Consider the following 15,596-nt stretch of genomic DNA (forward strand, 5'->3'; position numbering starts at 1 on the left):
AGCCCTGCAGAATGGTCCCTCAGGAGTGCCAGAGAGACAGGCTGGCACCATGGAGCCAAGACAGCCCTGGGAAGCTTCCACCCCACTCTGAACGTCCTAGCGCCCACCATCACCCGAGCTGCACAGCCTCTCCGCGGCACATCATCCCCACCGCCCCAGGAGGAGATGCATGTGTTCCCCATAGGCAGCTCCTGCAACTCGAGTAGCACTGGCAGAGCTGACGTGTCCATCCATCGCAGCCACCCACGATACTGCAACCCCACAGACGCCATGTGAGACGCATAAACCACACAGACACCTCCGAGCCGGCACATTGCGTACAGACACGATCGAGGTGCACAGGTCCCTTAGCCCCCGCAGAGCCACACTGCCAGCCCCAGCCCCGTGACACAGCAGTGACACACGGCCCGCGGCACCGCCCCGCCCTGGGCACGGTGCCGGGGCTGGGCGGCAACCGAGGGGCTTCCTGCAAAAGGTCACCTTTTCAGTAAAGGATCAGCTGTCCCAAAGCCAAACGCTTCTTGGCTGAGAAAGAGCCTAGTTTTTGGCCCAAAAGAACCAAAAGTAGGTCAAAGACAACTTTTTCTTTTTTTTTTTTTTCCTAAATGGAAGTTGATATTTTCTACAGCAAGATCGCATTTAGCTGGAATCCTAATTTTTAATGGAAAAAAAAAAAACCACAACAACAAACTAAAATTCTTCCAGAAAATCTTCCACCAGCCAGGGACTACCATATGAGCCCAGTTAGGTTGAAGTCATTTTTAAAGACATTAAGTTCTTGTCTATATTTTCTTCCTGGTTGTCATTTAAAGTTTTTGGTGCCTTCACTTCACTTCCATACCTTAACATGTTTGAGTCTCTTCTACGGTTAATATTGATTAATTTCTTGGCTTTATAATGTTTGGTTTGGGGATTATTGCACCGTCCCTGTAACATAATTTACCTTAAATTATTGATATGTGCTTCTAGCATTAGTCCTACTTTAACATAGTTTTGATATGACCGTTTTCTTGCTTTTTTTTTCTTTTCCTTTTTTATTTTCATTTTAATTTTTATTATTAAAAATTGCATGCATGAACTTTACACACAAAAAAAAAGTAAATGAGAATGTTACCCTGTGATAACTCTGTGATTGGAGGAGATATGCTTTCAAATCAAAAGCCATGCTCTTGTATTTTAATTTTTCTGGCCAGATTGCCCATTTCGCTTGGTTGTTTTAGCGTTTCCCACCCCCAGAGCTGTGCAGAGAGGCCAGAAGGCCCCAGCCTGCCCTGCTACACCACCACAGCAGTCACATGCACACGTGCACCGAGGCACACGCACTCACACAGGCACACTCCGCTTCTTCCACCCCCCCCACATCAGGATGTTTAACAAAGGACCTTTCTTCTACCCATTCATTTTTGTATCTCCAGTTCCTCCTTCTCCTCCACCAGTGAGTCACAGCCTCTCCCCTTTCCCAGTCACCTCTCCTCCCTGCTGAAGTCAAGCCCCATCCCACAAAGCACACACCTCCCAGCAGCTCTGCCATGGAAACACTGCATTTAGCTGGAATCCAAATTTTTCATGAGGAAGGGGTGGCTGCACCCGATTTTGGGAGAGAGGGGTGTTTTTTGGTGGGCTGCTGAATAGCCACAAAAAGCTCCCCCCAGGGCAGCAGAGTAACACCAGGATGGCCCCGGCCGCTCTCTGTGCCAACAGGTGATGGCCGAGCAAGGCAAGGCCATGGCCAGGAATTCCCAGAGGCTCCATTGGAATCTTAGCCAGCGCCCTAAGTGGCAGGGTGATCCCCTGAGAGGTGCTAGGTGATCCCCTGAGAGGCTCCCTGTGTGATCCCCTGAGAGGTGCTAGGTGATCCCTAGGCCCTGTGTGATCCCCTGAGAGGTTCCTATGGATCCCTGAGGTGTAGGTGATCCCTGAGGGCTCCCTGTGTATCCCTGAGAGGTTTCAGGTGATCCCCTGAGGGGCTCCCTGTGTGATCCCCTGAGAGGCTCCCCGGGTGGCAGCGCGTCCCTGCTCGGCTCCGGAGAGACGGGAGTGTGCTGGTTCCCGGCCCTGCCCCAGCTGCTGCCACCGAGGGGTCCCGGGAAGCACAAATCCGGGCTGGGCAGGGCAGGGCAGCCCCACGGAGCCCATGCAAGGCTCAGGGGTGGCAGGAGGCAGGGTGTGCAGCACACAGGGTAGCCACAGTGCCAGAGCTGCCGGCAGCGCCGCGAAGGCCACGGCCACCATCGGCCAAAGCAGGGCAGGTGAAATCTGTCACCGAGGAGCCCCCCTGGAGCCCCTCAAAACATCAGCCCTCCTGGGCAGGGTGGTGCAAGGGCTGGGAAAATGTCACTGGAAAGGATCTGTGCTGCAGTACATGAGACCCACAGAGACCCTTTCCTGCCCTGGCACCGGATTAGGACCCCAGAGAGCAGCGCAGGATGCTCCAGCCTACAGCAGGGCTGGACAGAGCTTCCAGGTCAGGGTTTGGAGTTTGGAGAGTGGAGCTGGGAGAGGGAGTTTGGAAGGAGGAAGGGAGGAAATACTTCCCAGCTGTAAATTCCTGCCTGGGGAGGAAGGACATTTTTTCTTGCCCATTGATGGGTATTTCTGCTCTGCGCCCCACCTGCTGATGGGACTGCAGCAGGGGAGGGCTCTCCCATGGCCTCTCCCATGGCTTCTCCCATGACAAGCCCCCCCATCTGCAAGGAGCTCAGAACCCCAAATCCAGACCACATCCCCAACACAGGCCATATTTTCACATTAGAAATCAACGCCACACTTTATCACAAACCAACCACACCACACATCTCACCTGCATGAAAGGATAGTCACAGCAGGGTCATTCAAGCAAGGAGGTGAAACGCCCTGGCCTCAAAGCACAGCTTGATCTGGCACCAGAGAGGTGCCAAAACCCAGCCAGACCCTCCAAACACAGGTTCAGGCGTGGGCTGGGCTGATGAGTCACAGGCTTTGTCTGGTAGCCCTCCCAGAGCAGAGAGGGCCTGGCTCAGCGGGTGACGTGGCAGCCACGCTCTGCAGAAGCTGCACTGCGCTCCTGGGTGTCCCCTCTGCCCCGCTCCAGGGTGCTTGGAGAGCGTCTGCAACGACCTCTGCCCAAGCATGGATGGCACTGGGAAGGGGACCTCAGCCAGCAGCAGCTCTCAGGGCGTTGCTTCACCCCCAAGAGATATCCTGTAGGGACACATGGGATAGAAGTGGCAGCGGGGACAAGTGCCAGAACTGCCTAACACTGCTTTCTCTTTGTCTGTCTATTTGTGTGTTGCAGCAGTATCACCCCACCGACATCACCGGCCAGCTCAACCTCTCCGACCCCTCAGTCAGCACTGTGGTGTGACCTTCTCCCCGAGGGCCATCAGTCCTTGCCCAACCCAGTAGGAAGGCACAGCCAGGACTGCCTTTCAAGGGACACTGATGGGTTCTTCTGGGTGAGATGGGAGGAAAGCATCCTTCATCCATACACGGTGACTCCATTGTATATCTCCCTCCCTTCCTAGGCCTGCTGCCATGCTCGTGCCCCAGGAAGCACGGCAGAACCAGGACAAGGTTTGGACTTCACTGTACAGAGATAATTGCTTCCAAACAGTGCCACAATGATCAGAATTGCCACTGGCTGGCTCCGTGCAAGGGGAGAGGACTGCAGAAGGCACGCGGTGGCTGCTCTCCCACGGTAGCAGGGAAGAGCTGGTGCCAGACCACAAACCCGTGCTTAACCTCACAGGCTGCAGCCTTCTGAGCACACACAGCCCCTCAGACGTGTGCTCCACGTCTCCCACCACCTGGAGGGCTCCACAGTCCTGTGCAGCAGGAGCAGCCAGCTCCTGGTGTGGCAGGTTGGGCACATGTTCCTGCTGTGCCCAGAGACCCTCCCTTCTGCTGCAGGGGCTGGAAGATGTGTGCTCTGCTCCTTGCAGGGGATGGACACTATTCCCTTCCCTCTCACCGTCCCGTGGCTGTGACTCCGTTCCCATCCGTGGTCTGGCAGCAGCAGGAGAGCTCCCGCCCTGCAGCCCTCGCCCCTGAGCTAACCGCGGTACTCCGGAGCCTGGAGTGCCGCCAGCCGAGACCCCGGCTCCCACCTCTCCTGCACAGAAACATCCCCAGGACCTGGCCACGGCCAGCATGTAGCACTCACACAGCAGCTCTCCTGGCCAGGAATTCTCCACGGGAAATGGCTCTGGATGGTTGCACTGACCTCTACCCCAGCTCCACACTGCCTCAGCACCAGCAATGCAAGGAGAGATGCTGCTGGCTGGTCCCGGCTCGCTGCGGCCTCCCAGCCTGTCTGCACGGCCGGGGCACCACGGCCAGCGCTGGCGGCTCCCCTGCCACCCTCACCTGCAGTTCAGCTTGCCAGCAGCTCCCGCGGCTGCCCTGCAGCCCCAGCTCAAGGAAACGTGGAAAGCAGATCCCAGTTCGGGAGAAGGAACAGAACGGGCCGGGCTGACCCCGTCCCTCCCCGCACCGTCCTCCCCTCGGGCCCGCACGGGCACCCCGAGCATCCTCCCCGTGGGCAGCGGGGTGAGCAGCGTCTCCTGCCAGCGGAACACCCAGGGGCAGCGTGGTACCCACGGACTGCCCTCCCCGGCCCCAGGCTGCCCCCGCGGGCAGGATTTCACATGGCAGCTGAGGTCTGTGAGCATCGTCCCACCGACTGCTGTGGCTCCATCATGTTCATCTAGCTCCAGCTGAGAAATCGGACCCATCCTACTTTATACGTCAATGTTACATGAATACCAAGTTTTTGCAAGAGCTCAGTAAAGTCTAGACTGGATCATGAAGTGGTTTATTCCAGAGCTGTGTGCCTCTTTCTGTCTCTGACCTCTGGCAAAGCTGGCGGGGAGCCCTGTGGTGAATCAGAGCCTCACCCAAGCCTGTGGCAGGGTCTGCAAACAGTGGAGGGACAGGAAGGGATGGAGAAACGAGGAGGGAGAAAGGCCAGGGGCTATAGAGGAGACTGGGAGGGAAAGGGCATCCCCACCCTGGGATACTCAGGTGCCAGAGAGCCTGCACAGCCAGGGTGGTACACAGGCCCTGCAGCGAGGGGATGGGGACAGCAGGGAGCTGTCCAAACACCAGCACCACGGCAGCTGGCCCTGTCCCACCTCCATCCTGGGGAAAACTGTCCCCTGCCACTGTGGGCTCCCTCTCCTGGGAGCCAGCCTTTGGGAACAGGGGATGGACTGCAGGGATGAGGGCACTGGGGAAGTCCCCACACATCAGCCCATCTATAGGAAGGTCCATCAAGGGATATCCAAAATAGGAGGGTCCCCCAGGGCTGAACTGAGGAGCATCACCCACCCACAGCACCTTCCCTTTGTGCTGAGACCTCCAGCCCAGCCTCCATGGGGGCTGAGCCTCAGGACAGTCTGAGGGAAGGAGCAGGGGTCAGGTGGTCGTGCAGGATGACAAACAAGGTCCCACCTCCACATGGGAAGCCCAGGCCTTCCTGGGAATGACTGAACCCTCTCTAGAGAGGGTCTGGGAGAGCTGGGATTGCTCCTGGGGCAGGGCTGGCAGCACTGGAGCAGCTGCTGCCTCCAGCATCTCCCTGCCAACCCCCTGCCCCACAGCAGGGATCTGGCCACGTGGCAGCACATGGGGCTGGCTTCTCTCTTAAAAATAAAAACAGGAGCAAGCCACCACTGAGGTGACACGTGGTTTATTCATGTGTGATTCACTGAACCCTTGCCAGGAGCCTGCTGAAGGATGCTCTGACTCTTCCACAGCCCTGGCAGGTCCCAGCTCTTGCAAGGGCAGGAGATGGAGTGGACAAGGCTGGTGGTCACAGCATCTCATTGTGGCTCTAATCATCTTGCAGTGGGTAAGAGGTCAGGCCAAAAAGGGCTCTTGTTTCTCCTTGAAGGGTGTTTTTGTCACCCCAGCTTGTGGCTTTCTCGTGGAGCTCAGCTCCAGATCCTTCCAGGCCATTTCCCAGCAGGCTCACTAAGCATTTCCAGCAGCATTTCCACAGGAAAGAGGAGGGACCAGGGCAGGGGCAGCCCCAGCTCTGATCTGTGGGTGATGGGGGGTGAGGCAGCAGCCAGGGCTGCTGCAAAGGGCCCCTGTAAAGGGCTTGTTTGTCCCTGCTCCCAACCCTGAGCTAACCCCACACCTTGGCTGGGGATGAGCTGTAGCCTAGGGAAAAGCTATTGACAGAGAAACCGCTGTAGCCTCCCCATCCTTTGGCAGCTGCTGTGCCCAACCACAGCCCTGGCAGCTCAAGGCTCTTCCTGGCCCTCACCCTAAGCTTCAGCCTCACCCCAGACCTTGATTGTTGGCTGAACCATCTCAGCACCAGCATTCCTGACTCAATGGAAAAAACTATCAAAAGGAGCTTTTTGCAGCCAGCCCTGTCCTTGGGCAGAACACTGTCAGGCCTGGGGTGGTCTGACAGCCCCACGGAGGCTTTGGAATGCTCCCAACCACCCAGAGATCTCCAGTGCACCAAAAGCCACACAGACAGCTCTGAGGTACCCTAAAAGGAAAAAAGTGCCTGCCAGGACATGGAAGCCAAACATGGTGTTTAGGTGGAGTTCTGAGAGCACAGAAAAAAAGCACTGAGGCTGCTGGGGTCACTGAAGGCAGTCAGAGGGTGCAGGGGGCACCAATAGGCCCAAGGAACAAACTGAAAGGCACACAGAGGCTCCTGGGCTGCACCAAAAGGCAAATGGTGACTCCTGGGGTGGCCTGAAAGGCACCAAGAGAATATGGTGTGTCCTGGGATGCACACAGGGACTCCCAGGCTGCACCTAAAGGCACAGTGAGGCACATGGGGCATCCTAAATGCACACTGGGCAGCACAGGGGGCAGGACAAGGGGAGAAGGATGCCCCCAGGAAGGGGATATGCAGATCTGAGGGTGGCCCTGGGGAGCCTCCCAAAACATTGAGAGCATTTTTGGTCAGCCCATGCCCCTGCAGGGAGCTGAGCTGGAGGCTGCTCCCCGCTGGCAGAGGCAGCTTGGCACCATCTTGGGGGACTCTGAGAGAACCCAGAGCGACTCCAGGAACAGAACTTCCTCTGGGACGAGTCTGCAGCAGGTGGGTGCAGGCAGCTGGAGAGGGGCAGGGATGGAGCCCAGGCTGCCAGGGCAGGGCTTGCCTGGGCCCCTCAGTGCACCCTGCAGACGCGGGGTCTCCTCCAGCAGTGGGACTCCCGGCGCAGGCTGTGGTAGAACACCACCAGAGAGCCCAGGAAGGTGCAGAAGAAGATGCTGGCCAGGAAGGAGAAGGGCCCGATGGTGAAGAAGGCGATGTAGTGCTCGGGGGACAGGGAGGTGTCCTGGCACTGCCTGAAGGACTCGTCCCCAAAGGCCATGATCGGATACTTGTTCAGCTGCTCTGGAACTCTGCAGAGGAGCAAATTCTTCTCTGGAAGAGAGAGAGAAGCAGTGCTGGAGGGCACACTGGGCAGCTGGGAAAGGCAGGGGCCAAGGACAGGGGGATGGCAGGTCTGCATGGGACAGATGGCACCAGGGCAGGAGGACGGGGGCCAGCATCACCAACATCCCCCGTGTCAGGGTGCAAAGAAGGGGAACAGTGAGCTTCAGGAGTCACCTGTGTGGGATGGGATGGGTTGGGATGGGATGGGATGGGATGGGATGGGATGGGATGGGATGGGAGGTGGGCACAGTGCTGGAGGGGACATAGGAAGATGGGTTTGGGCAGGAGGGCAGGTGGGGCAGGCAAAGGGGAGGGACTGGCTCCCAGAAGACAGATGTGGGGAGCAGTGAGCAGCCAGCCTGGAGATGCCACAGAAGGTCCCAGCCAGAACAAGTGCAGTCACACATCCGAGCTGGAAGCGAGCAGGAGGGGGCAGCAGTAGTGGGAGAGACTTTGCTGGCAGAGCTGTCTTTCAATAGGGCTCGTGGGGGAAGAAATGCAGGATCAGAAGCAGGTTGATGAAGGCTTTGGGGAAGGGGCTGAAAGCATTGCATCCTCGATGGATCAGCGGTGATGTGCGCCCTGACACACGGGCTCTACCTGCCCCCCCAGGTGCCATGTGCAGGACTGGTGCCACTGCTGGGGCCAGCACTGGGTGCCTGTCCCTGGGACACTGGCAGGCAATCCCTGCTGCTGACCAGAACCAAAATGTGGGCACCAACTGAGACCCAGCGGTGTATCACCCAAGCAGACACAGGAGCTGGCATGACCTAAGGACAGCTTCGGGGAACCTCACCCCGAGGGCACTGACCCCCCAAGCCCCCAGGCAGGCGGCAGCCAGGGTGCTGGGTCTGCCTCAGCCCTGGCAGGGTGACCAGGCAGCACGGAGCGCGCGGGGGGCTTGGGGACAGCGCTCTGGGCACTCACCTCGCACTTTGTCCCTGTTGCGGCGGAGCCAGCGCCAGAGGGGCAGGATGCTGCAGCTGCACACCCAGGGGTTGTCCTGCAGGAGAAGCGCCTGGAGCTGGGGCAAGGCTCCCGGCACCCCGGGCTCCAGCTGCCCCAGCCTGTTGTTGGTCAGGTTGAGCGTGGCCAGGCCGGTGAGGGGCCGGAAGGTGTCGGGGGTGAGCACGCTGAGGTGGTTGTGGCTCAGGTCCAGCGCCTGCAGCGCCCCGAGCCCCCGCAGCGCCTGAGGGTGGATCAGCTCCAGGCGGTTGTGGGCCAGGCTGAGCAGGCGCAGCCCCGGCAGCGGGGGGAAGGAGCGGGGTCCCAGCACGGAGATGAAGTTGTGGGCCAGCCGCAGGGTGCTGGTGTTGGCCGAGAGGCTCCAGGGCACCTCGAGGAGGCCCCGCTGGCTGCAGTCCGCCTCTCCCGGGGAGCAGCGGCAGGCGGCCGGGCAGGCGGCCGGGGCCGGCGGGCACAGCAGCAGCAGCAGGCCCAGCACGGGGCCGGGGAGCCTCCAGCAGCCCATGGCTGCCCCCGAGGCACAGAGGGCTCCCTGCCCCCTCGGACAGGCTCCCTAGAGCCCCGGGCCGTGCTCAGCCCCCCGGCCGTGCCCGGTGCCCTCGGCGGAGCCCGGCGGCGCTGGCTGGAGGGGCCGGGCTGTGCTCGGCTCCCCGCTGCCGCTCGCAGTCATGCCCTGCTCGCCCGGCTGCAGACCTGCATGGGGCTCTGCTCCCGGACCCGGTTTTCCTCGGGGTGGAGCTGCCCTTTTTTCAGCAAATATTTTTACTATGATGCTTGCCCTGCAAGGTGTGGAACCGTGCCCACGTCCCTCCCTCCCCCAGGCACCGGTCCAGCCAGGTAAGCAGCCAGCTCTGCGTGGCCTGGGATTAACTGCTTGTGTGTGCTGCTGGCTGGAGAGCTGGAAATCGGCAAATCCAGATCCATCTCTAAGCCTCCATCCTCCCCAGAGGCATCCCCCACAGGCATGCTGCCTCAACAGCCAGGTACAGAGGGGTGTATGGGCCCAGGAGCCCCATAAGTGGCTGAGTTACCAGGAAAAAACATAACTGAGACAGAATCATATCATTTGAAGGTCTTAGCCCATCTTATGTGCTGTCCCACCACGCCCAGGGGCCCTCAGTGTGGAGCTGCGCTGGGAACTATGGCCCACCCTGCTGAGCCCAGCCCTTGCCCAAGCCCTGTCTGTCCTGCAGGAGACCACCAGCCCTGCCGGCATGAGGAGGGCTGGGGTTACATCCCATGGGCACCTTCCTCCTTCCCAGGAGGGGAACAGTCCGTGTGCACATGCAGGGGGATGCAGGAGCCCCCAGTGAGAAGCATGGCAAAGGTGACCTTGCCAGGCTGCAGCCACCCAAAACTGGTTTGCCCTCCCCCCGGCATGGCAGTGCCAGTTCCATAGGGCTCAAAGTCTGCCTCCACCCTGTTTACACCCTCTCTGCCCCAAAGCCACCCAAAGCCTGGCTGCTGAAGGCTGGGCTGCTGTCACCTGCCAGTGCCCCTGCCCCTGGCAGAGCTCAGTGGGGACTGGGCCACCAAGGGACGTGACTGGCAGCACCTCATCCCGCTGAGAGCCAGAGGGGTGCCCAGAGCAGGGACACTCACACCCAGCAGGACACAGTGGCCATGGTCCCAGAGGAATCCCTGTCCCTCTGCCCCACGGCCAAGGGGCTGGATGGGCACAGTTGCACCCGAGGACAAGGCCAGGATGTTCCCAAATCTGGGACAGAAGCAGCAGGCAGAGGGTTTATTAATAGCATCCCAAGGAGCTTTGGTTTGTTTATCTATCCTGCAGCAAACTCGCTTTGCTGCATTAATCCCCATCTGGAAATAATTCAGAGGAATCCACCAGCCCAGCCCAGCCCCAGGGCAAGGGCACAAACCCAGTGCCATGTGCAGCTGCAGCCCCAGCTCATCCCATCTGCAGCCACAGGCTGTATGGAGACCTGAATTTTGAGGGAGTCCTGTCCCAAAATGCTCTTCCCCCGCAGGACTTTCATTGCCCACTCCCTGCATCCGTCTGGAATCAGGTGAGAAGTGCAACATTCATGCAAAAAATAACTCAAACCACTATTAAAAGCAAGGTCATTTCCAGCTTTTGTGCACAAAGAGCCCAGGAGGCTGAAAATCCTGAAAACTCAGCTCCTCCGGAAGGCCCTTGCTGTCACCCTGATGGCACGTGGCAGGAGAGCTGTCCCTGCCAGGGACATGGCCAGACATCATCCCACGCTTGCCTGGTGCCACTCCTGTTCTCCATCCACTGGCTGCACCCTGCTGCCATGGCAGGCTGGGGACACGTGGGGTCCTGAACCCCAGCAGTGCCACCTCTGCCCTTTGCCACCTGCTGCCAGTGCTGAGGGCCCTGGCACTGCCCCTTCCTGGAGCATGGGGACCCAGAACCACGCAGGAGGAGCCCAGGGCCCCGTCCCCAGCCAGAGAAGTGCTCACCAGTGCCCCGCTCCCCCTCCACGATGCCCCTCCTGTGGTTCTGGGCTCCACATGGAATGTGGCAGGACAGGCTGCTCCCAGCAGCTGCTCTGCCAGGCCAGCTTGGGTGCCTGTGCCAGGGGAGGAGCCCCCAGGGCACAGCACTGGGCACTGGCCCTGCAGCCAGCATGCCAAAAGCATTCCCAGAGTGATGGAGGGGATGATCCCTCCTTCAGGGGCTGGCTGGGAGCAGGGGGACATCCATGGAGGAAGGAAGCAAGGCCCAAGTCCCCCAGAGGGGCTCTGGTGCTGGGGGGAGGCAGGGAAGCAGGGACATGGGCTATGGGACAGACAGCCATGGGTTTGGTCACCCAACACTGGGGACCCAAAGGTGCTGGGCTGAGCACAGAGCTGCTGGCACCTCTGCAGGGAGGCATGGGCCCTTCCTACCCCCTCACCCACTGCTGAGTCTTTGGGGAGAAATGGAGATAGGGGAGGAGGTGCATTAGCACTCAGTGATAGCTCTTATCCATTCCTTGAAGGCTTTAATTTCTCACACATTTCTCGCACATAATTTCTCTCCCAGGTAATTAAAGGTTCAAGGCAGGACTCACATGGAATTTCTGACCCATCTGCCCTGGGGCACCCCAGGTTTGTTCTTCTGGGAACATCTCAGCTGGGGCTGTTTTATGGCAGGTGACACCAAGTGGCAGAATGGTGCATGAGCTCTGTGCAGGGCTGGGTGCTGTCCACGGCTGATGGAATCCTCTGGCTGCTGCAGCCCTGCCCCAGCGCAGGGAATATCCAAGCACCAGGACTGCCCAGGAGGCACAAGGTCCCTGCCAGCCCCAGGGAGGCACAGGCTGGGGTCCCTGCTCAGCCCTGAGGGGGTTCCTGGTGTTGGGCTTTTGCAAGAGCTCATAAACCACATGGAAAACAGATGCAGAAAATGAGCCCTGAGGAAGAGCTGCAAGAGCTGCCCAGGCAACACCAAGCCCTGGCCAAGAGCTGTTTCAGTATCACCCTGTGCAGCCCAGTGCTTCCAGTTTGGCCCCTGTTAGCCCAGACCAGCTACCTGGGCTCTTGTCCTTGCACCCTGGTGTGGAGTCAGGCAGGGAAAGCCATGTAGGCAGCAGGGCACAACTGGAAAAACAGCAGCAGGGTTTGTGTGTGTGAGGAAAGGGTCAGGCAGGAAAAGCCAAACCTGGCATGAGCCACAGAGCAGGAGGCCAAGCAGGAGCTTCTTGAGCTCAGCTCTCCTCCCACAGCGGAGCAACATCCGAGGTTTCCTGACAACTCTGTCAACCTCAATTTCAACCGTCCTACTATCCCAATGCCAAAATTTTTCATGCAGTTGGCCAGGAGAGCAAACACTCCCAGCACAGCAACCCAGCAGGGCAGGTCACGTCTCCCCCACCCGCCACAGGCAGGGCTTGCCCCGAGCCAGGGTTGCCAGCAAACAGGACCAGGATGTGCAGCCCAGCAGGAGCAAAGTGTCTTTAATAGACCTGGAGCTCTCAGGGCGCTGCACACAGCCCATGGCATCGCTGTGCCAGGCCCCTGTCCCCTGCCAGGCGGTGCTCGGTGCCACTGTCCTTGCTGCAGGGCCACATGCTTGGGGGAACCGAGCATGAGCCAGGTCCAGGTCCGGCATGGTGACCCCTCCGCGCGGCATGGGCATGTTCTGTGCTCAGGGCCAGGGAATGTCTGTGATGGCTGGACCAGGTTTCTGAGCCATCAGCAGGGCAGACGGGCAGGATGAGGGGGTGGTACCATCCTGATCCCCTGCTGCTGCACCCCAAATCCGGACAGGATGGGCAGGAAAGCCGTGCCCAGGCTGAAGCCCTTCGCGGGCTGCCAGCACAGCCCCGGCCCTGCAGTCCCCAGCGGGTCCCAGAGGCAGTCGCGGGCCGGCCCGGGGGCTCAGCTCTCGAAAGCGGCGGTGACCCCGCAGCACAGGCACAGCCGGCAGCAGCCGCGCCGGGGCAGCAGCGCCGGGGGCACCGGCTCTTGGCACAGCCCCGCCGGCTGCTGGGTCACGGGCGGCTCCTTGCCCGGGCCCTTGGCGGGCAGCGCGGCCGGGCTCCTGCCGGCGCCCCGCGGCTGCTCCCGGTCAGCCTTGACGGCCAGGAAGGTGGCCAGGTCCAGGTCCAGCATGGTGACCCCTCCGCGCGGCGTGGGCGTGTTCTGGCGGCACTGCGGGCACGGGATCCAGCGCTGCTCGTTGCTGACCGCGTCCAGGCGCCTCAGGCACGCCTGGCAGAAGGTGTGCCCGCAGTAGAGGCGCCGCGGCAGCCGCACGCCCAGGTCGTAGGAGGAGTAGCAGATGATGCACTCGACGCGCTGGCTGCCCCGGCTGGGGGTGCGCGAGTGTGCCCCGGCACTCGGCCCCGAGCCCTCTGCACGGGGGCTGCCACCGGCCTGCGACATGCTGGGGAGGGGGAGAGGAGCCGTCAGGGCACGGCCGGGGAGGGGCACAGGGGTGGGATGCCAGCTCCGAGTGCCCCCACACGTGGGAGCAGCAGGATCCCCGCCCAGCACCCTGCCCGGTGCCTGCCATCCCTGCCAGCCCTGCCCGGCAGAGCGGGATGCTGCCACTGCAGTGGCACTGCCACTATATCCATGGCATGTCCCAGTGCCACACCGGGAGCTCTGCAGGGAACGGGGCTGGCCAGATCTCAGCAGCCTGCTCACGGTGCAGCCTGGGGCTGGGGGAGCAGGGCGGGAGCAGGAGTGAGGTGGCTGGCTGGGCTGGGGAGCAGCACTTGGAGACCAGGCAGTGGCACAGCCCCGGGCTGAGCTGGCACAGGGGTGGCACCGAGACTCGTGGGGAGGGGTCTGAGGGGACCCAGCCTCATCTCAGGTGGGGTCTGGTACACACTAGTATGTTTGCAAACTTCTCCCGGAGCCCACCAACACTCTGTTCCTTCTCGGGTGACCTCAAGTGTGTTGGTGCACACGGGTACCACTCTCTCCCCTCCTCCCAGTTCCCCCATCCCTACCTGTCCTGAGATGCCTCCCAGGGCCTCGGGTTTGGTGGCAGAAGGGCTGTGCTGTGCCGGGGGCTGTGGCAGTCCCGTGGGGAGCATCGGGGGGCTGAGCCGCCAGCCAGCTCCCTGTGGCTGCCCGTGGCCGTGGTAGTGGGCAGGGGCTCACCTTTCAGGGACAGCTGCTATTGGATCTGCTGCAGGGAAGCCAAGCCCGGGAGATTGGGTTACAAGCACCTGGGTAACAAAGACCTCTGAAATCTAAGCCCAGGAATGGTCAATAACCATCAGCCTGTGCTTCACTGACAGAAGGAACCGTCTCTGGGAGGCCAAGGAGCTCTGGGTCCACCCTAGGCAGAGAACTTGGATGTTGTCTGGACCTGGGCAGCAGCAACGGAGTCTTCCACGTCCTGGGCCACCCTTCAGAGCCAAGAACATCCGGGCAGACGTCGGCCAGCAGAGACCCCCTGGCGCTGCAGCATCCCCAGGTGCTCCGGGCTGTGGGCACAGCTGTGACAGGAGCGGGGGGCACGGTGGGGTGGCAGGGCTGGCACTGCTGCAGGGACACTCTGGCAGTGCCCAGACGTGGGGTGTGGAGCCTGGGGGTGACTGTGACCTGCCCTGCCCTGCCCTGTGAGGCTGCAGGCTCTGCAGGCTCAGTTACCAATGCTCAGCGTCAGGCTGGGGACACCCCAGCATCCCACAGGGACACCTGCAAGGTGCAGGACCCAGGGGAGGTGACAATGCCAGGGAGGTGCCAGACTGTCCCCACAGCTGCCCGGGCTCCAGCAGCGAAGTCCCAGCCTTAGCATGGAGGGGCTGCAGACTGAAGAGGGAGCGTGGTAGGGGGACAGGTCCTGAGCCTGGGATCCTGGGGGACGAGAGCCCGTCCTGGAGGCAGGGCAGGGCAGGGCAGGAGGGCCAGGACAGGCAGGGCAGGCAGGAGCGTTCCCGCGGGCAGCAGCTCCCACTGCCGGCGGGAGCGGGCACGCAGACAGGCAGCGCCGCCGCCTCACCAGCAGCCCTCGGGCCGTGTTCCCAGCACAGCTCAGAGAAGGAATTGGGCATTTTGGAAATGAAGATCCCCACGGGGTCACTGCAGAAGGGCTCAGCTCCTGATGCTGGTGCCTGCGAGCGAGGAAGCAGCTCCGGGAGCACGGCACCCCTGGGGCACACATCCCGACCCAGGAGTGACCCAGCCCTGTCACGGGCTGGGTGTGCCATGGGTGCCCAGACAGGGGGTGGCACCCCGTGGCAGGGTTTTGCCTTCCCGTTGCCAGGCCAGTGGCAAACACAGGCGGTGGGGCCGGTTTGGGACAGGGCTGTGCCAGGGAAATTGGTTCTGGTCAAACCAATTGGAACAAGGGCCGTGTGGATCAGGATCCAGCTGTGTAGGATTCCAGCTGTGCCCTGGCATGCTGGGGTACCACCGTGCCTGCCTGTGCTGGGTGCAGCCCCTGGGTGCTGGCAGCCAGGGCAGAGCTGGCTTCTGGCGGGCTCAGTGTGCTCCTCCAGGGCCGTGCAGGGCTGGGGCTGTCCCAGGCTGTGCTTCTGCCACCCAACACACAGCGCTGGCCTGGCTCAGCTGCCACAGGGACAGCAGAGCTGCAGTCCCATGGGGGCTCTGCCACAAAACTTCCGTGGGTGAGAGGGCTGGGCTTGGCTCTGTGCACAGCCAGGGGTGCCCTGGCACTGCTCAGAGGCAGTGACCCCTCAGGCTGCCTCTCCTGCTCCACATCCACACCCACACACACCCCCAGGTGTCCTGCCTGTCCTCCTTCCCCCTCCAGCCCCTGCCCATCAGCCCTCTTGTCCCTCCCTGATGCCAG

At 61.1% G+C, this 15,596-nt stretch overlaps 3 protein-coding genes across 22 annotated transcripts in view; 1 reads left to right on the plus strand and 2 right to left on the minus strand.

Moving 5' to 3' along the window:
* GRIN1 (glutamate ionotropic receptor NMDA type subunit 1) overlaps positions 1 to 4,800 on the plus strand; it is a 40,573-nt gene extending 35,773 nt beyond the window's left edge. For 7 of the 20 annotated variants that reach the window (XM_064727541.1, XM_064727546.1, XM_064727554.1 and 4 more), the window contains one exon: positions 3,275 to 4,800. In XM_064727541.1, coding sequence (XP_064583611.1) covers positions 3,275 to 3,343 — 69 coding nt within the window. In that variant the 3' untranslated portion in view covers positions 3,344 to 4,800. Of the gene's footprint in view, positions 1 to 2; positions 565 to 3,274 lie in introns of those variants that run through there. The other 13 variants (XR_010442221.1, XR_010442224.1, XR_010442223.1 and 10 more) reach the window with 4 other exon arrangements.
* An 880-nt stretch (positions 4,801 to 5,680) lies between these two features.
* On the minus strand, positions 5,681 to 9,055 carry LRRC26 (leucine rich repeat containing 26). The gene is given in 5 exon segments (XM_064727913.1): positions 5,681 to 7,378; positions 8,318 to 8,872; positions 8,875 to 8,923; positions 8,925 to 9,031; positions 9,034 to 9,055. Coding segments are annotated over 5 exon segments (993 nt in total). The 3' UTR covers positions 5,681 to 7,118.
* Positions 9,056 to 12,703: 3,648 nt separating this feature from the next.
* Positions 12,704 to 13,210, minus strand: RNF224 (ring finger protein 224). Its single transcript, XM_064727390.1, has one exon. It carries the CDS (start codon positions 13,208 to 13,210, stop codon positions 12,704 to 12,706), a length of 507 nt encoding a protein of 168 aa, XP_064583460.1.
* Between the last annotated feature and the right edge of the window lie 2,386 nt (positions 13,211 to 15,596).

This window comes from Zonotrichia leucophrys, chromosome 17 (assembly GCF_028769735.1).
Source record: "Zonotrichia leucophrys gambelii isolate GWCS_2022_RI chromosome 17, RI_Zleu_2.0, whole genome shotgun sequence".
NCBI classification, from domain to species: Eukaryota; Metazoa; Chordata; class Aves; order Passeriformes; family Passerellidae; genus Zonotrichia; species Zonotrichia leucophrys.